Source organism: Osmia lignaria, chromosome 13, assembly GCF_051020975.1.
Source record: "Osmia lignaria lignaria isolate PbOS001 chromosome 13, iyOsmLign1, whole genome shotgun sequence".
Classification (NCBI taxonomy): domain Eukaryota; kingdom Metazoa; phylum Arthropoda; class Insecta; order Hymenoptera; family Megachilidae; genus Osmia; species Osmia lignaria.
This window is the reverse complement of record NC_135044.1, coordinates 9,009,625-9,034,745: the sequence shown is the minus strand read 5'-3', so window position 1 is coordinate 9,034,745 and position 25,121 is coordinate 9,009,625. Positions and strand designations below refer to the sequence as shown.

At 34.9% G+C, this 25,121-nt stretch overlaps 2 protein-coding genes and 1 pseudogene across 4 annotated transcripts; 2 read left to right on the top strand and 1 right to left on the bottom strand.

Annotated features, from left to right (window-relative positions):
* Positions 1-945: 945 nt before the first annotated feature.
* Positions 946-20,204, bottom strand: LOC117610221 (superkiller complex protein 3). Its single transcript, XM_034337346.2, has 13 exons — positions 19,457-20,204; positions 18,998-19,371; positions 18,516-18,931; positions 9,969-10,436; positions 9,748-9,902; positions 9,424-9,559; positions 8,956-9,323; positions 6,045-6,364; positions 5,637-5,933; positions 5,299-5,556; positions 4,846-5,229; positions 4,492-4,753; positions 946-4,409 (listed from the first exon to the last, which is right to left on the bottom strand). The coding sequence occupies exons 1-13, from the start codon at positions 19,780-19,782 to the stop codon at positions 4,253-4,255; spliced, it is 3,921 nt and encodes a 1,306-aa protein (XP_034193237.1). The 5' UTR covers positions 19,783-20,204; the 3' UTR covers positions 946-4,252.
* On the top strand, positions 1,512-2,891 carry LOC117610227 (3'-5' exonuclease-like). 3 transcript variants are annotated; one of them, XM_034337358.2, is made up of 6 exons: positions 1,512-1,653; positions 1,822-1,969; positions 2,047-2,271; positions 2,339-2,483; positions 2,557-2,658; positions 2,751-2,891. In XM_034337358.2, the coding sequence occupies exons 2-6, from the start codon at positions 1,824-1,826 to the stop codon at positions 2,805-2,807; spliced, it is 675 nt and encodes a 224-aa protein (XP_034193249.1). In that variant the 5' UTR covers positions 1,512-1,653; positions 1,822-1,823; the 3' UTR covers positions 2,808-2,891. The 3 variants fall into 3 exon arrangements, with proteins under 3 accessions (XP_034193249.1, XP_034193251.1, XP_034193250.1); XM_034337360.2 differs by having other exon boundaries at positions 1,524-1,659; XM_034337359.2 differs by having other exon boundaries at positions 1,587-1,727.
* LOC117610222 (octanoyl-[acyl-carrier-protein]:protein N-octanoyltransferase LIPT2, mitochondrial pseudogene) lies at positions 2,910-3,707 on the top strand (annotated as a pseudogene).
* Positions 20,205-25,121: the final 4,917 nt, after the last annotated feature.

The following is a 25,121-nucleotide window of genomic DNA, read 5'->3' as shown; positions in this document are numbered from 1 at the left end:
CGCTTTGAGCACCGTAATCACTATCCCCTTCCTTAGATTTTCGTCCGTTAAGTTACGAGTGGCTGCAATAGAAGAACATACAGCTATGTCGATGTCAGATTTTCTAAGATACTGCCCACCACTTTGTGTACTTTGACTTAAATTCACTAGTAGCTCCACTTCCGTTATGCCAAGTTCTTCAGCCAATGAGCTTGTATCATCCTTACTGAAAAACGCACAAGCAAGGGGGGTCAAAAATTTGTAACCTTCATGATAACCCATTTTGATAAATCGTGAAAATGTCTCTAGAGCTAGTAAACTAGCTGCCTCAACTGGAAGGACCATACAGTTTGAAGTATATTGCACATTTTCTGGTTTGGAATTCGCGACAAATACCCTGTGTTCGTTTTGGGCTTTATGAAAGATAAATTTCCAGACCTTATCTGTTATACAGGGCTTAGCTTTACGCAATTCTGGGCCAATTTGAAATATGATCTTAATACAAAATAGCAACGCCTTTGATGATTTATTTTGTTCAAGTTCCTCCATATAATCGTCACAGTGTTTCTTGAACTCCACCTTGAGTTCTTCCATGTTGTACTCGAAGCCACTGTGAGGGTTGAAAACATCCCTTGGTGTTATTCCGCGAATATGGTATTCTTTTTCGATTGTGTGCCTTAACAAGACACTAGGTACTGTGTGCCTTAACAAGACACTAGGAGGTACTGTGTATCTTACAACCTTAGGGTGTGCCATTTTCTTTAAACCACTGTGAGCGTTGAAAAACTCCTCTGGTGTCATTCCGCGAATATGGTATTCTTTTTCGATTGTGTGCCTTGACAAGACACTAGGTACTGTGTGTGCCATTTTCTTTAAACCACTGTGAGCGTTGAAAAACTCCTCTGGTGTTCTTCCTAATATATGGAATACTATTTTCACAGATATATGTGTAAACTATAGGTACTGTTTTAATCTTGCTATAATGTTAGATACACGACTCTATTATACGAAGAAGCTCAATTTCTGAACAGGGTATCTCTCTGATCATTTGTATGTAACTATCTTTGTTACAGACGCCTTCAAGTTCAAAACTGATCTCGCACTTACGACCAAACAAGTTTCGACCTGCAATGCGCATTCGTGAGTGTTACATAACTCACGGCCCAGAAATCCCTGAATTTCCCTACACCGCAAGGCGGACACGCAACGACGCAACAGTATGTATACCACAGTTCACCAGAGTCCATACTGCGACGCGCAGGTTGGAAGATGGTGGGGGAACGCAGCGAGCTCTCCGCCAATCGCTTTCCACTTCGTTTGGGAGTATCGCCAATCAGGGCGAAGATGCGCACTGGAGATGCGCGAAGAACGAAAACTGGTCTTTTCGCAGTTATGGACTCTGGTGAACTGCGGTATACATACAATTCTCTCGTGGAAGATACTATCACAGCCTACTGTAAGCTGTGATCACATACCGTGATACCGTGCTGTCATACTATATAGAGAGTTACATATCTGTGAAATTGTTGAAAAATATTTATTGTTAGAATTCAAAAACAGTTTGTAATTCTATATAAGCTCCTCTAATTTAAATTTTCAACAATAAACAGAAATTTTATTACTATGGTATAATTCATAATGCAGAATCATTAATAATTCTCAAGCTCTCAAGAGGTTAATGTAATTTACATTTATTTATATACAATCTTGTAATATATCACACATTAAATGTAAATTAAATATAAAATGTACATATATACATATTTTTCACTCCAATATTTTTATTAAAAATTCACTGTAATACTTTATTAACCTAGTATGTAAAATGCAATTTGTTTTTAGTAATGAATGCATTAAAAACGCAATCGGAAAAAGGACGTATAACAGAAAAAAAGCTTAACATGTCTGTTTTACCATTTATTTCATTCAAAGGTTGCATTAATTATGTCAGTGAGTTTGATACATGTGCTATGATTTGTGATAATATTATGTAAGATTTATGTAATTAATATGACACAATAAATAGATGTTTTAATATATGTTTTATTATTATCATAATTTTTTTAGCAAAGAAGTGGACAATTATGACAGTGATATAGTACCAGTAGGATTTGATTTAGAGTGGCCTTTTAGTTTTCAAACAGGAAGCGGAAAAACTGCTTTAATACAAATATGTTTGAATAATAATATATGTCATCTATTACATGTATATTCATTGAAAAAGCTACCTGCTGCATTGGTCATTCTTTTAAGTCATCCAAAAGTAAAACTAGTTGGAGTTAATGTAAAAAAGTAAGTTTCTTTCTAAAGAAAAATAATGGTGTGTTTTATGTTGTAATTTTAATTTTCTTCTTTATAGCGATATTTGGAAATTAGGTAGAGATTTTACTGAATTTCCAGCAAGTAAAGTGGTGGAAAATAATTGTATAGATTGTGGTACATTTGCAAATAGAGTATTAAATAGATCTTGTCGTTGGAGTTTAGAGAAATTAACTGTACATTTGGTTAGTTTTTGTAAATTTAGAACATACCTATGTAAAACTATAAATAGACAAATGTTATGTTTTATTATTTTAGCTGAACAAAAGTCTAGATAAAAATTCAAAAGTAAGAAAAAGTAAATGGCATATACATCCTCTAAACGATAACCAAAAAATGTATGCCGCAACAGATGCTTATGTATGTTATTTTTATTTATGTTTAATTATGTTTTATTAAGTTTAATTTTATTGTATTTTAAGTTTAGTTATTACAAACACTTTTTTAAATAGGTTTCATGGCTTCTATACATTACCATACAAGAAAAAGCAAATTTAAAAGAGATTTAAGAAAATGTGAATTGTATATAATTTGGGTTAATAAATACTTAATGATATACCAAATCAGATTTAAAGAAATTGTAATCGCAAGGAAAATATTACTACTTTATCATGTCTTCAATGCTGGTCAAAGTTTTGTGGGCAGGCAGATTAAGTTATGGTTCTGGACTTAAGTTACAAAAAATATTAGCCAACCAGCATCATCAAACCTTAAGCAAGGATACTTGTAATACATTAGTATTGCTTGAACATGATCCAGTGTTTACAATTGGAATTAGAGATAAAGGATATACAGTTGAAGAAAAAGAAAGATTGAAAAAATTAGGTGCTGAATTTTTTAGAACAAATCGAGGTGGTCTTATAACTTTTCATGGACCTGGACAATTAGTGGCATATCCTATATTAAATCTAAAACAATTTAAATCCAGTGTTAAGTGGTACGTCTCTCAAATAGAAGAAATGGTAATTCGTTTGTGTGCAGAATATGGCATTAAAGCTGAAACATCACCTGATACTGGCGTATGGGTAGGTGATAAAAAAATTTGTGCAATTGGTATTCATGGAAGTCGTTATATAACAACACATGGTTTAGCTCTAAATTGTAATACAGATTTAAGTTGGTTTGATCATATTGTACCTTGCGGTATCGAAGGAAAGGGTGTAACTAGTATCAGCAAAGAACTAAGCAAAAATATAACTATTCAAGACATATTACCACTTTTTCAAAATGCTTTTCAAGATCAATTTAATTGTACATTAATTCCATACTCAATAGAAGAATCTATGAAATTACTTAAAACTGCCAACGATGTGTGTGAATGAATTTAAAACATGTTGTGCATAATGTAATGATTTTAACAAATTCATATTTGTAATATTTTACTATTTGATTAAATTTTTTATTAGTAATTAGGTATAGAATAAAATTAAATCCAATTTATTTCCTAAAAGCAGATCCCCCTTCCTCTCAGTCAGTTGAAAGGAAAACATAAAAAGGTAAAAAAAGTAAAACAGTTCGTAACAACTGTTTGTACAAGCTATGAAAGAAATCCAGGCCAGTTTTGAATGTTTTATTCAGTATCATAAAAAAATTGATTTTGAATTATTTAATATGAACTTACTCTGTTGTTATTACAAATAAACTTTTTGCGCAATATCAATCTTGCGTCCGTCATGGTTGGCTGACGTCAATGGTTTGTGCTACTTTTTTTTTCAATTACAATGGTTGTTAAGAATTAAATTAATATTTGATTTTATATTTGAATATACAAATTGCAATAAAATATGTTTCCATAATTCCTTATTCACTTTCTTACTTTTCTAGAAATTCTAATTAAAATTCCCTTACATATGTACATTGACAAGGTGTATAGTATGGTACAATGAAATATGAACAACGATTAAAAACCTATTTGTACTAAACAATGTTTTCTTTTTTTTGTAGCATGTATAAATTAAGAAGTTTCCTTTATTTGAACGATTTGTTTTATCTTCTCTTTACTTTCATACAACCATTTAGCCATTAGGTCTTTAGGTTGATAATTTTGTATAGTTACCGATATCAATGCGTCAATCCGTTGAGCATCGATGCCCAAATTCATATTTGGTGACCTATAAGCGATTTAAAGATTTTTTATATACATATATGTCTGGGGGAAAATATGACAGTTAAAATAAGAAGGTATTTACAAACCTCGACAAACAAGCAGCTATAAATGTAGCCCAGCTTTCAATATCACTAGGATAAGTGAATAGAAGTTTCTGCAACAATCTCTTACTGCTTGGTAGCGAATTTTGTATACAGTAACTATAAAATGATGCACATGCAATATGTGTAACATTTTCAGTAGCAGTATTTCTACTAAGAAACAGTGTTTTCTGTGCACATCTACTAAAAGATTTTAAATCTGTTTCCAATAAAATTCTTAGCAATTCCTTCCAATACCTTACATCACCTATAAGTAAGAATGAAAAAGCGTGTTTACAAATATTAGTAATAATTTATTATGTAAATATATATATATAAATTAATATATATGTTACTTACCAGGATAAGTAAAAATTGCTTTAGAAAGAGTAGCAATAGCACTTTTAATATTATTTCCAATTATATAGAAATATGCTAACAAATTTGTAACATGATGTCCATGTACAGAGTGATTTTTATAGATCTTTAATTCATTCAATACCAACGTAGTCAAATTTACATCTCCATGCAGTATGCCCAACGCTGCAGCCGCTAAGAGACCCATTATAATTGGTGGTTGTATCTGTATACATTGAAACAGTAAAATTTTTGCATCTTGTACTCTCTGAAACGTATATGCTATTGCTGCCATTGCGCATAATGTATAAGCTTTCTGTGTATCAGTATTAGCATACAAGTTCAATGTTGTTTCATAGGTATTATATGATTCTTCATATTTTGCGGCTAAAAATAAAATTATGTCAGATGAATTCAAATAAAACTTGTTAATATACAGTAAAAATGTATTATCACCTTTGAACAAAGATAATGCTAAATAACATTGAGAATTGTAAGTGGTTTCTTTGACAGCTTGACAAAACTTTACAGCTTCGTCATACTTAGCGAGTTGCAGTAAAACACGGGCTAGATTTATACACACAGAATCTTTTTCTTCGTTAGTACAGACGCATACAGCTGCAGCAAATTGTTCTGCTGCTGATTTATAAAGTTTCTGCCTCTCAAGTAACAATCCGTATGCGTTTCGAGCATAACAATCATTAGGATGGCGCTCTAAAATGTATAAAAACGTATACTGGTATAGATAATTACAAATTTATAATTATCTATGATTAACTATGAAATAAACTTACCAACATACCAAGTCACAACATCAGTAGCTACAAACACGGCGTGCATTTTTTCTATTATATATGTATGAAAATGATTCTTTTCGATGTCAGGATTTAAGATCATAGTAAGTACCGAATGAGTATATCCCACTGCAGCTTGATCGTGATATCCTAGTTGTGTGCAATGTCTAAATAAATCTATTGCTTCTTTTCTGGACAATTTTTCAGCAATTATAGCCTGCCCTACCCAGCTATTTATATATGCGGGATCTAAACGCTGAGCTTGAGAATAAGCTTCATTTCCCTTATATAAGTTTCCTGTAATAGAAAATTCAATAGAAAGAAATAACTTTCAAGTTCTTACTTTGCATTCTTTTACTATTAATAATTGTTATCTTGAATTTTCATACATTTTTAATTTAAACATACCTATATGTAGATACAAAGTTCCCAAATTACAGCAAACTATAGCACTGTTTAATCCTTTATCAATTGCCATGATGAAAGCATGCTGAGCTAATGCGTAATTTTTTATATATGGCGACATACAGATTACACCCAAAAGATTCCAGTGTAACCACATTGAAGGACACAGTTTAACAGCATGCTTTGCAGCAGCAAGACATTTACCAGCTAATTTTGTATGATCAACTGATGGGTCAAGCTGTAGCTGCATTAAATAACATAAAGCTAAATCGTACCATAGGAGAGATGAATGTGGAGACAGTGATAATGCAGAACAGTAACATCTGTAAATAAAATATTGATTTAGTAATCTATAAAGCACATACAGCAAGTTTTCATGATAATTTCATAGCACTGTTAATTACAGCATAACATTTGTTTAAATAGTATATATTCTTTTCTTTTCAAATCGTCACTTTTTACAAGATGATAGAAAACGAAAAGGATCAGTCGGATCGAGTCGGAAATGCTATATGCGTTATATTGCAAGTTATGTTAAATTATTTGTACATTATTATATTTTGTTCCTTTGAAATTAATTATTTCTCAACGAATGTGTGAAGTGACCTTGTTGAAGTTTATTCTTACATATACATATGTATAAGAATCTTTAATGTGTCTGTTTGACGAGACTAATAAAGACTTCCTGGACAATGTTTAATCGTTTGAGTGCCACAGACTTTACAAAAATCCGATCGAAAAATGCCTACTAGAAGTTAGCCCCCCACTTGTAAAATTATTAAAGTTTGACAATTCTGCTCACTTGTACTAGATTTGTGCTACATTGTGCTCGAATATTAAAATCGTAATGTGAAAAATACGATGGAAAAAGGAAAAAAACGATTTTTTAGACCAGCCCCCCACTTTCCATGTATTTCAATTTTTCCAATTGTGCTAAGTTGTGCTAACATTGTGCTAAAATACCGCTCTCGAAAAATGACTAAAAAAAATCTTACGATAAAAAAGTCATTTCTAGTAATATGGAACATATTTAATATTATTATCAGTATGCTTTGTCTGACAAACACAATATTGTATATTTGAGTTGTGCTAGATTAGCACAACTTTCAATTCCTCCGGAACATCGATATAAATGGCACTTTACTCTTGTTCGCGATGCGTTGCGCTACAGTTTTCCATCCAAAACATGCATTCGCAATCATCTGAGGGACATAATATTGTATATTTGAATTGTACTAGATTAGCACAACTTTCGATTCCTCCGGAACATCAATATAAATGGCACTTTTGTCGCTCTTCTCTTGATTTTTTCCCGAAAAAATCAGATAAAGGCTATAATATATCCGACGCGTCCGGGAAGACTCATCGGATCGTGACCAAACTTGGTATGGTGATAGACCTTGACCTCCACAGTAACCACCTTGAATATTATTCGGTGCACGCTTTTGGTTTCCGAGATATGAGGTTCGAAAGTTGGGTTTTGGACTTAGTCAAAATTCGATTTCATGGGAAATCTAGCACGACACCATGTATATCGGGTCTGGTTGCCATAGCGATTCTTCGGAGGAGATCACTGTGAACTTTTGAATCAAGAGAAGAGCGTTTTTTTCCTATCGGAAATGTAATTGGTTCGTGATGCGTCGATGCACGAATCCCTACTTCTTTCATGCGAGTTTCGTGAAATATGACAATCTACGGATCGGCTTTTGTTCTTTCGTTTTCAGCTAATGCTCTATGTACACCGCAGTTCACCAGAGTCCATAACTGCGACGCGCAGGTTGAAAGATGGTGGGGGAACGCAGCGAACTCTCTGCTAATCTCTTTCCACTTCGTTTGAAAGTATCGCCAATCAGGGAGAAGATGCGCACTGGAGAAGCGCGAAGAACGAAAACTGGTCTTTTCGCAGTTATGGACTCTGGTGAACTGCGGTATACGTACCTACGAGCGTAACGCTGCAAATAGTTGTTTCAGTTGCAAAAGTTTTTACTTTTTTTAATATATTGTTTTTCAAGGTATATTTTAGTACTTCATTAGTATGGCTCAACACGCGTTGGAACTGTTAAATATAATTTTAGTAGGCGAATATAAGATTCTTTCGGGTTTTTCCGGTCAACCTATTGCACCAAGTTCAGATATATGAAAAAATTGGTAATGTTTTTTGAAAATGTAACTTGGAAAAATCTGTCGCCAAAGTACATTTATACCATTTTAAAAGCAAACAGATATGATCTTTGGGATAACTGTAGGGCGACGAATCGCGAACAAGAGTAAAGTGCCATTTATATCGATGTTCCGGAGGAATCGAAAGTTGTGCTAAGTTGTGCTAATCTAGCACAATTCAAATATACAATATTGTGTTTGTCAAACAAAGCATACGGATAATTTTTATCGTAAGATTTTTTTTAGTCATTTTTTGAGAGCGGTGTTTTAGTACAATGTTAGCACAACTTAGCACAATTGGAAAAATTTAAATATACGGAAAGTGGGAGGCTGGCTTAAAAAATCGTTTAATTTTACATTTCTGTTAATTATTTATCTAATCATTTGCGTCCTAAAACAGCCAGGTTGCAAAGATACTGATGTTCAATCATGTAACATTAACAACGTGTTTTGGTACTGAAACGGTTAACTGACACTATATTTAAATATCAACAACCTAAGATAACGTTGGTAGCGTATAAGAAATGATAACATATCTAACACATCGCTTCCCGGATGGACGGTCTTATACATATAGACGTGCTTTTACAGACATAGTTTGTAAGAGTTTACGGACTTTCAGAGTAATAACGATGCCAATTCAGAATTAGTTTATAAACTAGACGAAGGCATGAATTTTTATTTTGTGTAAGTTTAATATAGTGTAATTGCTAAAACTCTTCAACTATCTCATCCTAATGCAATTGGTACATACCTTGATGACAAAAGAAATAAGTCTCTTCGTTTAAGCATTACAATATCTTCGGTATCGTCACGTTTTATTAAAATAGAGGATACTTGTAAATGACCATACTTTTCTGGCATTGTTGCAACTCTATAACACACATCGCCTAGTAATTTCCAGATGCAGGATGTATTTTTACGTTCTTTAATAGCCGTAGTTAAACAATCCATTGCCAGTTGTAGATGGTTCTTAGCACGACCCAACAACTGTTTAGCAATATATTCCTTTGCTAGTGCTAAACAGGTTTCACCCAATCCTTTTAAAGCAGGAATATAATTTGGTTCGTTCAACAGTAGATTTTCAAAATCTATTTTGGCTTCATTGTATTGTTTAATAATCTACAAAATAGTATTATATATTAGTAACAGTTTAGATACTTTTATAAATACTCCGTTTAAAGTATGTAAAGTTATGTATATTGTTAAATAATTTACTGACTAATTTTATGTTTGCCAGTTGTATTATGGGATACAATGATTTCGGGCATAATTCTAATGCTCGTTGGTACGATTTTAATGCTGACGTGTATGCACCCCGTACGAAATATGCATCAGCTAAAGATTCCCAACAGTGACTGTAAGAAATAATGAGTTATCAAAACTTTATACCTGACTTTTTATCAATTATAGTAATAATTCATTATCCAGCAGTTTCGTGTGGATGTTGCTCATTAATTTCAAATAACAGTAGAGACAGTTCAAATGTAATTAATGAATTCGTTCAATACATAATTATTACTATACTAATACTATTATGTAATACTTGTCATAAGGATCAGCTCTAATAACATGTTGAAATGCTTTAATAGCTTGTGCTGCATCTCCTTGATCGAGATACTGCAATCCAAGTTGCAACCATGCCCATTTGGGACCGCTATCTCGTACAGTTAACTTTTGTAACAGTTGAATATTAGCATCCTAGAAACAATATTTTGTATAAATACTCATGAAAATATAATACAGAAATACTCATCCGATGCTTACCTGATTTTTAAGAAGTCTGTATGCAGTACTTAAACCAATACCAGCTTCTTCAGAATTTGGATTGATTTGTAATGCAGTTTGATAACATCTTCTGGAACGCTCAATATCATTACCATGTTCGCGGTAATAGTGACCCAAGTAAACCAAACACTCCCAATTGTAACGATCCGTTTTTATTCCATTTAAAAAGGCCATCAGACTATAGTTATACTCTGCCATCTCCCAGTATATTGTACCAAGAAGCAACCATGCTTCAGACGTTTCCAAAGCTGAATCAAGACTATTTACAGCTTCCTCAAATTGTTTATGCCGTTTCAAATAAAATGCTCGAAGGATATTAGCCTGAACTTTAGTTTCGAATTTTGATTCCAAATTATTTAGTTTAATGTGCACATCAGGATCGTCCAGTAGTATAGCGATGCGCGCACAAACCAATTCCAATTTCGCTGATGCGTATTTCTTTAAATTCTAATAATAAATTTAAGATATATATATATATAAGTATAATATTTAACAAATAATAAATATATAAATGAAAGTGTAATTCATATTAATGAAGGGGTGAAGTTGACGATTGGTGGGGGGCTGCGCAACGTGTCGCGTCACGCGTGATCAAGGATGCGTTTTGTTTTTTAAAGTTAGTCGTATAAGATCCGTCGAGTAGCATGGTCGACGGAGTGTTACATTCTTTTTTTCTATTTTATTTTGTTCTTTATGTATTTATCACAATTAAAGTTATTTTCTTAAATTTCGAAACGAAGAGTCTCCATTCATTCGTCCTCCTCGATTTATTCGATCCTACAAGTGGGGGCTCGTTCGGGGTCGAGAGAGGCAAACGGACGTAGAAGAATTGGAAGACTAAAAAAACGCGGTTGATACATGCAGTTCTAGTTCGCGATCGGATAAGTCGGATTTAACAGATGTGCGGTACGGTGGAAAGTTGACCACCTGTCGGTAAGTCGCAAATTGTAATATCCGGAACGTAACGATCGAACAAGACGAAGTTGTAACCGTGGTGCGAGGCGTTGACGTATAAGTTGAACAAGTTGTTAAAGAAATAAAATAACGACAGTCGCGATGAGTAAACAGCAGGTAAATAGCACTGTCGCTACCCAACAAAATGAACAGAGTGACGGAAGTGAAGCTGAAAACAATGGTACAGACACGATGAATAGTACAATAGTTGCTAAAGACCGAATGGAGGTAACGCCTGGTGCCAATGCAAGGAAAGAGCTGTCGGAGGAAATGATTAACAAAATGAAAGTGTCTCAGCTAAGGGACGAGTTACAACGACGCAACTTGCCGACTGGTTAATAATCGTATCTGGTACTGTTTTTCTATCATCGTGCGCAGCGGCTAGTAAAAGTTTCATTTAAAAAAAGTCAAAAATAAAAAAGTTTTTTGATTCAATTAGCATTAGTCACACCGATACGTTTCGGCTCTTTCCTTTGATCATCGGACCTCTCCTCTCTTTCCGCCACTGTCTGTCCCTAAGTTCACGCTTGGCTGTTCGTCGGGTGTGACCGGAGATTCGACACCTCGCTTGGATAAATGCAACCACTGGGTCCCAATCTCGGTTGCACTTATCCAGGTTTTACTGTATACGCGTCGAAAGTGGAACCGTGTGTTTATACAGGCAATATTGATGGTCAAGTTATGATAATTGTTGTCTATGTAGATGATTTGCTCTTAGCGTCGAAGTCATTAGAGGTTTTATACAAAGTGAAGTCAGAACTAAGTAAGATTTTTAAAATGAAAGACTTCGGGCCGGTGAGAGAAATGTTAGGAATACGCATCGAGAGAGAGGAAGATACAGGGTCAATTAAAATTTCACAAAAAGAGTACACAAATAAGTTAGTAGAGAAATTTGGAATGGGTGCATGTAAACCTGTATCTACTCCGTTAGCATCCGGAATTAAATTGTCAAAGGAAATGGAGGCAAAGACTCCTGAAGAAAAAAGGGAGATGGAAAATAAACCGTACAGGGAATTAATAGGAAGTCTCCCGCTATTTAGCTAACACTACAAGGCCCGACATATCATTTGTAGTAGGAGCTTTGAGCAGATATTGTATAAATCCAGGCGTGCAGCACTGGAAGTGTGCAAAACACGTTATTCGTTACTTAAAGCAAACCGTAGATTATGGAATAATGTATCGAAAGACTGGGAAACCTTTGTACACCTATACAGACGCGGATTGGGCCGGCGATCAGGATGATCGTAAGTCATGCTCGGGAAGTGTGCATATTTTAGCAGGAGCTCCAATAAGCTGGTTCTCAAAGAAACAAACAATAGTAGCGCTTTCAACAATGAAAGCCGATTATGTAGCCCTTTCCGAGACAACAAAAGAAACTACATTTGCGTAGATTAATCAAAGAAATGTACGGTGATCAGTATGTGCAAAGACCGACCGATATTCTATGCGATAACCAGAGCGCTATAGTGTTAAGCAAAGAAAAGATGCTCCACCAAAGAAGCAAACATATTGAGATTAAATTTCATTTTTATAGAGATGCTCAAAGTAAAGCTTTGATTTCAGTTAAATTTGTTTCGACAGACAAAAGTACGGCAGACATACTAACAAAGTCTTTGGTGAAAGATCGACACATAAATTGCACTCGTTCCTTAAATATGTTATCCACTTAGTTTGTAGTGATTAGATTGTAATGATATATCGCGATATATTCCGACGTCGACTGAGGAGACCCCGCTCCACTTTTTTTCGACTGTGTCGCTGGCGATCGTGTTTAGTGCGAATTGAGATGCCATAAAGAGAACGCGAAATAAAGAACGTCCAACCAAACAAAAGTTGTACTGATTTTTAACCTGCGCCTGCTAACAAATGTAACTTTAATTTAATAAACTTTTTACTCATTACTACTTAATACAATCAAACGAGAACGTTTTTTTGGTTGAACGATATCACTTCACTTTCGCAATTTTCTTATCGTGTTAGAGCGAAACCGTGTTATGAGATGCCGTGTTGTACCCTCTCGCTAGAGGACACAAAGAAACTGGCGACAATGACTCCCTTGACCGCACCATGAAGACACACAGAGTCAACTCGGCCCGGGTAGGTCCCCAATACGGACCTCTTTATGGTATGGTCCAGGGGTACATTGTCGCCAGTGTTCCTTTGTGTCCCCTAGCGAGAGGATCACTCTGTAGAAGGGCTACCTGTATACAATATTATGTTCCTCAGATGATTGCAAATACATGTTTTGGATGGAAAACTGTAGCGCAACGCATCGCGAACAAGAGTAAAGTGCCATTTATATCGATATTCCAGAGGAATTGAAAGTTGTCAAAAATACAATATTGTGTTTGTCAGACAAAGCATACGGATAATAATATTAAATATGTTCCATATTACTAGAAATGTCTTTTTTATCGTAAGATTTTTTTTAGTCATTTTTTGAGAGCGGTGTTTTTTTCACAATGTTAGCACAACTTAGCACAATTGGAAAAATTGAAATACATGGAAAGTGGGGGGCTGGCGTATTTTTCACATTACGATTTTAATATTCGGGTACAATGTAGCACAAACCTAGTACAAGTCAGCATAATTGTAAAATTTTAATAATTTTACAAGTGGGGGACTAACTTCTAGTAGGCGAAAAAGGACCGAAGTGTTTTAAGTGTAACGAGTTCGGTCATATTTCGGTCAAGTGTCCTAAATTAATGGGAATAGAAAAAAACAAAGTGGTGAACTGTATACCGAGTACGGACGGAAAATTCTATGTGGTAAAAATAAGTAACTTCGCGTGTAGTGCGCTGATAGAACGGGAAGTGACGTAAGTCTAATCAGGAAAGACATTTTCGTAAAGATTACAGATGTGGAACTATGTCGAACTCAGCGGGTGGTAACAGGTTTCGGAAACGCACAGACAGTTCCGCTAGGTCGATTTAACGCTGAATTAACAAGGAGAAGGCTCAGATTTAGTTGAAACTTCATACACTTATAGATCTTGTTCCCCTGTTTACGAATATATACCATTATAGGCGTAGATACTCAATAGTTTTTTAGATATTTATATTTGAAGTTTCATTATACCGAGAAATATAAATTTAGTGAAATGTTTCGACCAGAAGTGAACTGGCGAAGTGGCAACGTACCTGATACAACATACTCAGAATCCATTCGTGGTATATAATTTTTTTTTTCAATTTATTTACTGCAATTAATTGGATTTCAAATATATATGCAATAATACTATTCATGACAAACAAGAAATAAAAATTGTGTGCAAACTTAATATAATAAATAATTAAATCAAAGCATACCTCGTTCACTGTGCCTGAAAACAAAACATATAATAACGAAAACATTTCCACATCTAATAAATGTAGTTTTATTGCACGCACATCTGCTCGTTTTGGTGTTAATGTCCTTCCTAAAGTGTGCTTTGATTTAATTATTTATTATATTACTTTTGCACACAATTTTTATTTCTTATTTGTCATGAATAGTATCATTGCATATATATTTGAAATCGAATTAATTGCAGTAAATAAATTGAAAAAAAAAAAAATTACATACTACGAAGGGATTCGAACCCGTGCCTTCTGAGTATGTATCAGGTATGTTGCCACTTCGCCAGTTCGTTTCTTGTCGGAACCTTTCAATAAATCTATATTTCTCCTTATAATGAAACTTCAAATACAAATATCTAAAAAACTATTGAGTATCTACGCCTATAATGGTATATATTCGTAAACAGGGGAACAAGATCTATAAGTGTACGAAGTTTCAACTAAATCTGAGATCCGAAGTGCTTGCCTTCTCCTTGTAAGTGTAAACGGGTGTGAATACCGGATTGACATTTTAGTGGTACCGACGGAAACCATGGCGGCAGAAGTGATACTAGGACAAAACTTTTTGACGAAAGTGAAGGTGAATATTCGGGGCGGTCAGGTCATCGTGAAAACAGTGAGTTCCGAAGATTCGCAGAAGATCATTGCCGATAAGGAAACGGGTGAGTGCGACGAAGGGGGTGAGGTAGGGCATGATCATACGAAAGACGTTACGACCGAGTTGATGGCGATAAATTACATAGATGAAGGCGAATTAGATATGCGTTCGCCATATCGAGACGAAATAAAAAAGTTAATCGCGGGATATCAGCCGGCCAAAGAAATAAACACATCTATAGAAACGAGAATCGCGTTACACAGCGAGGAACTAATTAGCGACCGAGATGACTAGCTCCGAAAGAGAAGGCGATTCTCGATAAGCAGATCGACGAATGGCTGAAGAAAGGCGTGATTCATCCTAGTTCCAGCCCAATTTTCAAGCCCAATGGTAATTGTTCCAAAAAAAAAACGGAGAGTGCCGGGTACGCATAGACTATCGAAAAATAAATAGACGAATGGTGCGCGATAGATTTCCCATGCCGCTTATAGAGGACAGTATAGAGGACAGTAGATTCTTTAGCTGAAGAGCGCGTGTTTTCAGTAATAGATTTAAAATACGGGTTTTTCCACGTGCCGGTGGAGAAAAGTAGTAAAAAATATACGTCGTTTGTAACCCCTAGTGGACAGTATGAATTCGCAGACACCATTTGGTCTTTCTAATAGTCCGGCTAGTTTCTCACGTTTCATAAGCGAAGTATTTGAGGATTTGATCAGACGAAAGGTTGTTTTCGTTTATGTTGACGATTTGATAATTCCGGGAGAAAATGAACAAGAAGCGTATGAGGGACTGGTAGAAACGATAAAAGTAGCGGAGAAGAGCGGATTAGAAATTAATTGGTTGAGATCTAAGTTTTTGCAGACGCGTATAGAATACTTGGGCCACGAAATCGAAGGCGGGATACGTGTATCCGTCCCCCACAAAAACTAAAGTGGTACAATGTTTTCCGACGCCGAGAAATAAGAAACAGGTGCAGAGTTTTTTAGACCTCACAGGCTATTTCAGGAAGTTTATCTGTAATTATGCTAAGTTAGCTCGCCCATTATCAGAATTACAGTAAAACCTGGATAAATGCAACGAAAGAATGCTTGGATAAGTGCAACATCGCTATCCCCTCCACTTAGGGGGATCCCCCTAGACGAACCGAGCCGCTCGACGAGAAAACCGTGTAATATGATCCGAATGTAATATCGGTGTGACTAACACTAATTGAACGATAAACTTGTTTTATTTTTAACTTTTTCTTAATGAAACTTTTACTAACGCATTTGTGAGATTTTTCTGATTAAAATGAAACCAAACATGATATAGTTTGAATTATATTTATAAACAATAGTAATAGAATAAACAACATAGAATTGACATCACGACTGAATATAAATGATGTCGGCTGAATACAAAAGATGTGTACGGACACAGAATCGGCATGTCAGCTGAATACAAAACATGTGTACAGACACAAAATCGGCATGTCGACTGAATACAAAACATGTGTACGGACGCAGAATCGACACCACGCTTGGATAAGTGCAACATTAAATGCCCAGAATCGACACCTCGCTTGGATAAATGCAACATTAAATGCCCAGAATCGACACCTCGCTTCGATAAATGCAACATTAAATGCCCTGAATCGCCACCTTGCCTGGATAAATGAAACCTTTGAAACCAGAGCCGACACCGCGACTGGTTTTGATTTCGATCTCTGTTGCTTTTCGCCAACATTTAACATCAATTTTAGCAAGTAATTATAATTCAAACTATATCGTGTTTGGTATCATTTTAATAAGAAAAATGTCACCAATCCGCTGGTAAAAGTTTCATTAAAAACAAGTCAAAAATAAAAAAGTTTTATAGTTGAATTAGTATTAGTCACACCGATACGTTTCGGCTCTTTCCTTTCATCATCGGACCTCTCTCTTTCTGCCACTGTCTGTCCCTTTCTACGTTCACGCTTGGCTGGTCGTCGCGTGTAACCCGAGATTCGACACCTCGCTTGGATAAATGCAACCACTGGGTCCCAATCTTGGTTGCATTTATCCAGGTTTTACTGTATTGAAAAACGAGGTTAAATTTCAGTTTGATACAAATCAACCAAGAGCGTTCAAATCAATGTGTCAAATGGTCCGGTGTTACGTATTTATAGTCCTAAGGCGGTAACAGAATTACACATTGACGCGAGTAAAGAAGGATATGGGGCAGTTTTATTGCAGAAAGATGAGGGAGAAGAAATGTTTCATCCAGTGCTTAATGAGTAGAAAAAGGTCAGACGCGGAAAAGAATTCATAGAATTATCATGTCGATGCGATGAGTCAGTGTCCGGTTCGCATCACTGAAGATAAGGTGATCGAAATGCTGCGAGGAAGGCAGGACGAAGATGAACGGATTCGAACGATAAAACAAGTGCTGAGAAATGAACCTTACGAAGACTATTTAATGCAGAGTAATTTGCTAATAAAACAAGTAGGGAATAAAAGATTTGTAGTCGTTCCTGTTAGTATGTACACCGATGTTATCAGAAGAGTTCACGGGAATGGACATTTTGGGGTGAAAAAGATGGCCTAAACTATATACTCAAATTAACAAAAAAGTTAGAAAGATACGTAAAGTGTTGCATACCGTGTGTATTGGCAGAGAAGAAGAAGGGGAAAGTGGAAGAAGAGCTTAAACCGATACCGAAGGGAGATGCCCCTCTCTCAACATACCACGTGGATCATTTAGAACCGATGATCATACAATCATACAAATATCTTTTCGTAGTAGTGGATGCGTTTTCCAAAAACGGTGAAGACCAAAGAGGTATTGGATAAGTTAACGGTGCAACAGAAGATTTTTGGAAATCCTTCACGTATAATTTCAGATAGAGGTACAGCTTTCACATCGACAGAGTTCGTGAATACTGTAACAAAGAAAATATTGAACACATACTCATCACCGCAGGAGTTCCCCGAGGAAATAGTCAGGTGGAAAGGAAAGGATACTAACGAAATTGTCGCTGGACAACCCGAACAGATGGTATCGCCATGTGGGTAAGGTGCAACAAAGCATAAATAATACTTACCAGCGTAGCGTGGGAATGTCACCCTTCGAGTTGATGTTTGGAGTAAAAATGAAGCAGAAGAAAGATTTAAAAATTATTCAACTCATTCAGCAGGAAGTAGCAGAAATGTTTGCTGAGGAACATGATCAGCTGAGAGAAATTGCAAAAGAAAACTTAATCAAGATTCAAGAGCAGAACCGACGGAATTACAATAAAAATATTAAGGCGGCGATCGTCTATTGGGAAGGGAATCTCGTGGCTATTAAACGGACACAATTTAGTGCTGGATTGAAAATCAAGGCAAAATTCCTGGGGCTCTATAAGATTACAAAGGTGAAAAGGAATAATAGATACGAGGCCGCGCGACGTGTCGCGTCATGCCTGATCGAGGATGCGTTTTGTTTTCTAAAGTTAGTCGTAAAAAATCCGTCGAGTAGCATGGTCGACGGAGCGTTACATTCTTTTTGTCTATTTTATTTCGTTCTTTATGTATTCATCACAATTAAAGTTATTTTCTTAAATTTCGAAACGAAGAATCTCCATTCATTCGTCCTCCTCGATTTACTCGATTCTACATTAATAAAAAATTTTCTTACCTTTTCGTATATTTGCAAAGTACTTTCCCATTTTTGTTTGCTATTACTTCTACTCATGGATTCAGCTAATATTAGTTCTATTTTATGCAACAATTCATCATTCTGTTTGCACTCTTTGATTTTCAGTGCCTGCCTCGCAGCACTTTCTGCATCTTCCCAACAATAAAGTTTTGCATTTATTTCGCTCAATGTTACCCACCCGTACACTGAATTTGGTTTTAACACAAGTACATCTGTTAATATTTCTCGTGCTCCGACCAAATTGTCGTGCTCCTTTAAGTATACTGCTTTAGCAACAGCTGCACTTTCGGAATTTACATTTAATTTTAACAAAGATTCATAGAATTGTGTTATATCAATGTCAATATGATTTTCATACAAAATATTTTGTTCATAATAGACTTGGCATATGTATTCTGTACAAAGAAAATAGTAATAATTAGAAAAACATAATTATTATTCAACTCATTTTTAATACTTACCCAATGGCAAGATATCTTGTGGAAATTTCTGATGTACATTTATAGCTTGTTTAATTAAAACCATTAATTCACTTCTGTTATATAAAATTTTTAAATATTTTCTATAATAATCCTGCCGATCAGACACACTATCATCGTTGATTACAGATACAAAAATACCCTCGAATGCACCTTGATATTCTGGTGTCATCAAACCATTATAATTATTTATTAATATCCATGCTAGTGTTTTATTAATCAACATAATTTTATCATCATCTAATTCCTTTTGTAATTTAAATAAACTTTCAATACACTCAACTAATACATCACTATCTTTAACTTGTAAAGAAATATCTAAGAGTTTATTTAAAGTAGTTGAAAATTTAGAACCACTGTAAATAAATGATTGAATAATAAATTTTAATAGATACATTTTAAATAGAAATGAAACTTATAGAATGTGTAAAGATTTTATACCTATCTAACTTCAAAAGTTTGCAATAAGCTAATATAAGCTTATTATAAGATTCATCGTCGTGTAAATTTGTTTCATAATAAATTACTAAGCCTTGCCAAGCTAATGGATTATCTGCTTGTATCTGTATAGCTTTTTGAAGAATCAATGGTATTTGTGACTTGTGTTCTTCAATTTCATTCATCGCAACAGCCAACAGAACAAGAGTTCCATAATGATTTTTATCTTTTTTTAATATCTTTTTACATTTCTTTATTACATCCGCAAATTTCTTTTGCTTATATGCCTCACGAGCTTCTTTATAAGCTGCTTTCACTTCGTCTGACATGTTTAAATTACAACAAATTTTTGATAAATGTTAAAAATATACATTAATAATTCAACTTCTGTAATGAAACATTTAATTGCCGATATTTTTCACTGTGTAGTTTGATTAACTTTTATGTATCTTTGAACATCACATTACATTTCTAACATATATTTCTGTTATTATTTCTTTACAGATAAATCTTATACAATTTTATTTTACACAGCTTTACAATTTATGACTCAATTACATTCAGATTACTGTATTACAATGTGTGTGCTTATCAATACAAAATATAATTTGGTTACGTTTTCACAGTACGTGTATGAAGTTAGCCCCGCACTTTTCGAATTTTGTATGTTTTGAAATTGTGCTGCATTGTGCTACGTTTGTGCCGCATTGTGCCGTAAACCGCAACTCTGTAAGTCAAAGCGTACTCAAGAAAATTAAAAAAAAAAACAAAATTTTTGATAGCCCCGCACTTTTCGAATTTTGAGTTTTTCTTTTTTGAGCTATGTTTGTGCTGAATTGTGCCGCAAACGAGAGATCGAAAATAAATAAAAACAAAATTATACTAGCCCCGCACTTTTGTCGAAACAAACTTTTTTTTTAAAATAATTTTTGATAACTTGTGCTACGTTGTGCCGTCGATAGAAACTCGATATCTCTATTCATTTTGAAGATAAAAAATGTTGAATTTTTAGGAATAAAAAATTTACTATTCGTATAACTTACGAACGGCGACAGATAATCGAATTCTGCAAGTTGTGCTGAATTGTGCTACTTATAATCTGTGAGATACATGCGTTAAAAGTTGATATTAGCTTAACTGTCAATAAAAATTAACAAAAAAGGGTAGGGTGATTAAAAAATTTGAGATTTTCGAATTTTCTTTGATTGTGCCGGATTCTGCTAGACTAGCACAACAACTTTTTCTAATGACAAAATTTCGTCAGATCGCCAGATTACGCAGCACTGGCAAAGTTAGGAATTTGTATGCGTTTAAAAGCTGGATAAGTGCAAGAGAGATTGGGACCCAAACATTGTACAGTAAAACCTGGATAAATGCAACGAAAGAATGCTTGGATAAGTGCAACATTTAATAATTGAACGATAAAACTTTTTTATTTTTAACTTTTTCTTAATGAAACTTTTACTAACGCATTTGTGAGATTTTTCTGATTAAAATGACATCAAACACGATATAGTTTGAATTATATTTATAAACAATAGTAATAGAATAAACAACATAGAATTGACACCACGACTGAATATAAATGATGTGTACGGACGCAAAATCGACATGTCGGCTGAATACAAAAGATGTGTACGGACTCAGAATCGACACCTCGCTTGGATAAATGCAACATTTAAATGCCCAGAATCGGCACCTCGCCTGGATAAATGAAACCTTTGAAACCAGAGCCGATACCACGGCTGGTTTTGATTTCGAACTCTCTTGTTTTTCACCAACTTTTAACATCAATTTTAGCAAGCAATTATAATTCAAACTATCGTGTTTGTATCATTTTAATCAGAAAAATTTCACCAATAAGCTAGTAAAAGTTTCAGTAAAAAAAAGTCAAAAACAAAAAAGTTTTATAATTGAATTAGTATTAGTCACACCGATACGTTTCGGCTCTTTCCTTTGATCATTGGACCTCTCTCTTTTTCCCCACTGTCTCTTTCTACCTTCACGCTTGACTGGCGTCGTGTGTAACCCGAGATTCGACACCTCGCTTGGATAAATACAACCACTGGGTTCCAATCTCGGTTGCATTTATCCAGGCTTTACTGTATACATATATCCAGCCGAGGTGGCGATTCTGCGTTCGTATGTACACATTGTTTGTGTTCAGCCGAGGAGTCAGTTCTATGTTGTTTATTCTATTATTATTGTATATTTATTCTATTATCATTCTGTTATTACTGTTAGCTTGTAAATTACTTTAATTTTCAATAGGAAGGAGCTGTTCGGTTTCATGGAAATCACGGGCTGTTCCTAACATCATAAAGCACCTAATTTGCAGTCAATACTTTAGCAGCATATTCAGAATAAATAAATAAATAAATGAATATAATTCAAACTATATCGTGTTTGGTATCATTCTAATCAGAAAAATCTCACAAATGTGTTAGTAAAAGTTTCATTAAGAAAAAGTTAAAAATAAAAAAGTTTTATCGTTGAACTAGTATTAGTCACACCGATATAACGGTTCGGATCGTATTACACGGCTTCCTCGTCGAGTGTCTACGTTTGCTTAGGGGGATCCCCCCAAGTGGAGGGGATAGCGATGTTGCACTTATCCAGCCAATTTTTTGTTGCACTTATCCAGCTTTTACTTACTATTAAATAAAAGATTTTATTGAAATACATTTCTCTTCTTTTCGACACCTGTTACTTATTATATTATTATGATTATTATGATTATTACATTATTATTATTGATTATATCTTACAGAACCTATGTAATATTTTTTATTCATTTTTATTTCTAAATGATTTCTAAATGAAATTAGAAGAAAATAATTTTTTTTTCTAATTTTTTTTTCTATTCATCATTTTTTCTAAATGAATATTTATTTACCTTAAAAACACATACTTTACACTTAGAACTAGAGAAAAAATAATTTCCAATGAACTAAAGAAGGTTATTAAGTTACTTCCTTTAAAATATTTTACGTCTTAAAAAATATCTTCGAAAGGTTTGTAAAACGAACTTAACTCGAATCACCGAAGAAATAATAATAGCATTGACCAGATAAAATATCATCTCATGTCTCATGATACAGTTCAGCACCGACACTCGTCGTTGGTAAACTCACTGATTCAGGTTCTGTTTCTTACTGCGGCCGCAATATATTCTAGAGGGCGTAAGAAAATGTCGAATTTTTTCGCCACCGCAACCTCCCATAAGGATGGCAGTCTTTAACAATATCTTGTCGGTGACCGGGTACTCCAATAATGACACCCCAACCGGTAACAAAGAGATGTTCAGCTTCGACCGGTCGACGCACACATATTCACATAATACTGTGGCTGCGATGAGCGCGCGGTCGAGCGCAGAAAACGAACAAACTGCGCCCTACAGAAAAAACGAGGAACTAAATTTGTGGTCTGTTTTACCTTTTTGACGTCTTTTGGGAGTGAAAATCGTAGTTCTCAAATTACTTCTACCTGGAGACTTGTACATCATCCCTTGGATGCTCGTTTTATTCTATCCGACGCAAAGAATATTAGTCTAGTACCTATTTCTACATACGATTCATAGAAATGTTTATATTACGAATAAATCAATGCAGGTGTGTCCGATCCGCTATTTTGTTGACCGTTGACAGACAAAAATTTCAATACTTTAGAACTTTTTGACGATTTGGGTAATATAAGGACCAGACTAATATTCTTTAGAGCCTCCTGAACACGTCCCTCAAATTTTTTTGCATTCTGTTTAGAAATGACGATGTAATTTGAAAACTCGCGTCTAGGGATTTGTTCAATACAATTACATAACCTTACATGTCGTATTTATATACAGATATTTGTTTTGTTGCATAACTCTCTTAAATTTAACTCTCTTAAATGCAACAATTTTAGAAGAAAATAAGGAAAATACAGTTAATGAAATTTCAACAGCTGAATGTGAAGAAGGTAAATTTAAAATGTTATTATATATATATAAATCGTAATATTATATAGGGGGAGTTGGGGGACATTGATACAGACATCATATCTCCGCATGGAAAACATCTAAGGTTATTTATCGATGCACAAATGAATTATAATATATGAATTATAATAATAATATATGAGATAATGTATATATTGTTTTTACTGTGTATAATAAAAAGAAAATATACTTAAATACTAAAAACATAATACTAAATTACTTAAATTACTAAAAATGATTTATACCTAGTTCTTAGAAATACTATTACTATTTTATATTTAAGTTATAAATTCAAGTATTTTGTAAGCATTTTGTAATCATGAATATAATATCTTTAGAAAGTATTTATAATAAAATTTCTTTTATAGCCATTAGATTGATTCGAGACATAGGCAAGCAATATAATAAACTACGCATACGGCACACGGCCTTTTAATAGTGCGAAGCATCTTTCAACAACTCTTGCAGACGATTGACGGAAATTAACATTTTTTTGTGCAGCGGTTAAATGTCCGTTATCTTTAAACGGAACCAAGAGATGCTGATGTAATTCATACGCAGAATCTCCAACTAAATGATTCTCAAAAGGAAATTTGCAGTCATCATTTAAATACTCAGCAACTTCCGATTGTCTGAAGACTCCCCGGTCATGAACTGATCCTAGATGACCCACATAACAATGAGTAATCATTGCCCTGTGATTACACACCACCTACAATCAATAAAAAAATTAAGAATACAAGCATAAATAAAATTAATACATAACTTTTATAGATACTGTAGTAAGAGTCTACCTGAAGTTGAATGGAATGGTATCCTTTTCGATTTATATAAACTTTTGTAGCCATCGTTAATTGAAAATGCAAGGAAATCTGTTGAATAGATAGGATTTATTGGATTAGGTGAGGTTACAGGGTGTAGGATACAGTTTTCCTTTTTATTTATTCGTACAAAGTTTTTTACAAGGAGCGCCATGCTTATACTTTTCCCGTTCGATAGGCGTCCAGGTATTATCGCCGAATTCTCCATATCGAACGGGCGTCTCGAAAGCTAACTTTACTAGGGCGTCCAGGAGATGCTCTGTACTCTCTAGACCGACAGGCGTCCAGGTATTATCGCCGTACTCTCCGTGTCGGTCGAGCGTCCAGGAACAGGTCTCCCGTACTCTCCCTTCTTCCGGTAGGCGTCCAGGAATTATCGCCGAACTCTCCTATCGGGATCTCTCTCTCTCTCTTCTCCGGCAGGCGTCCAGGTATTATCGCCGTACTCTCCTGCCGGAGTCCCTAACCTGCTGACCAAGAGCGGCCGATGGTCTTACCTCGTCCTTTCTCTCTGTTAACAGCAGGCGAAGTAGACCGAGGCCGCCGCGAGCCCTTATTTTATATCCGCTCGTTGCTATCCGTGGTCGCCGAAATCAACGATCTCGTCGTCAGGAATGAATTTGGCGTTTTCCGCGCTCGCGTTCCGCGTCTCCGCTCGCGCCTCGCGTCCCTGTCTCCCGCGATACTCTATCGTCGGTTTTCTCGAAATCGTCTGGACGTTTCCAGACTGCGTCGCTTTCGCGAAGTTTCTTTTTTACCATTGTTACACTTTAAAATTTTCTTTAGGTACTTCAATTTTAATGTATGTTCCGTCTATAGCGCCAATCGTTCGTACAAAACCACTATTTTCTTCAAATTTACGCATTGTAAG

What these genes read in the sequence shown, in the direction of transcription:
- LOC117610227 (XM_034337358.2), top strand. Translation starts at nt 1,824, where the DNA reads ATGAATGCATTAAAAACGCAATCGGAAAAAGGACGTATAACAGAAAAA. An exon ending in AGAAATTAACTGTACATTTG is followed by an intron (nt 2,484 to 2,556) that starts GTTAGTTTTTGT and finishes TTATTATTTTAG; the next exon opens with CTGAACAAAAGTCTAGATAA. An exon ending in ATGCCGCAACAGATGCTTAT is followed by an intron (nt 2,659 to 2,750) that starts GTATGTTATTTT and finishes TTTTTTAAATAG; the next exon opens with GTTTCATGGCTTCTATACAT.
- LOC117610221 (XM_034337346.2), bottom strand. Translation starts at nt 19,782, where the DNA reads ATGTCAGACGAAGTGAAAGCAGCTTATAAAGAAGCTCGTGAGGCATAT. An exon ending in AGCATTATCTTTGTTCAAAG is followed by an intron (nt 5,230 to 5,298) that starts GTGATAATACAT and finishes TTTTATTTTTAG; the next exon opens with CCGCAAAATATGAAGAATCA. An exon ending in AGCAATTTTTACTTATCCTG is followed by an intron (nt 4,754 to 4,845) that starts GTAAGTAACATA and finishes TCTTACTTATAG; the next exon opens with GTGATGTAAGGTATTGGAAG.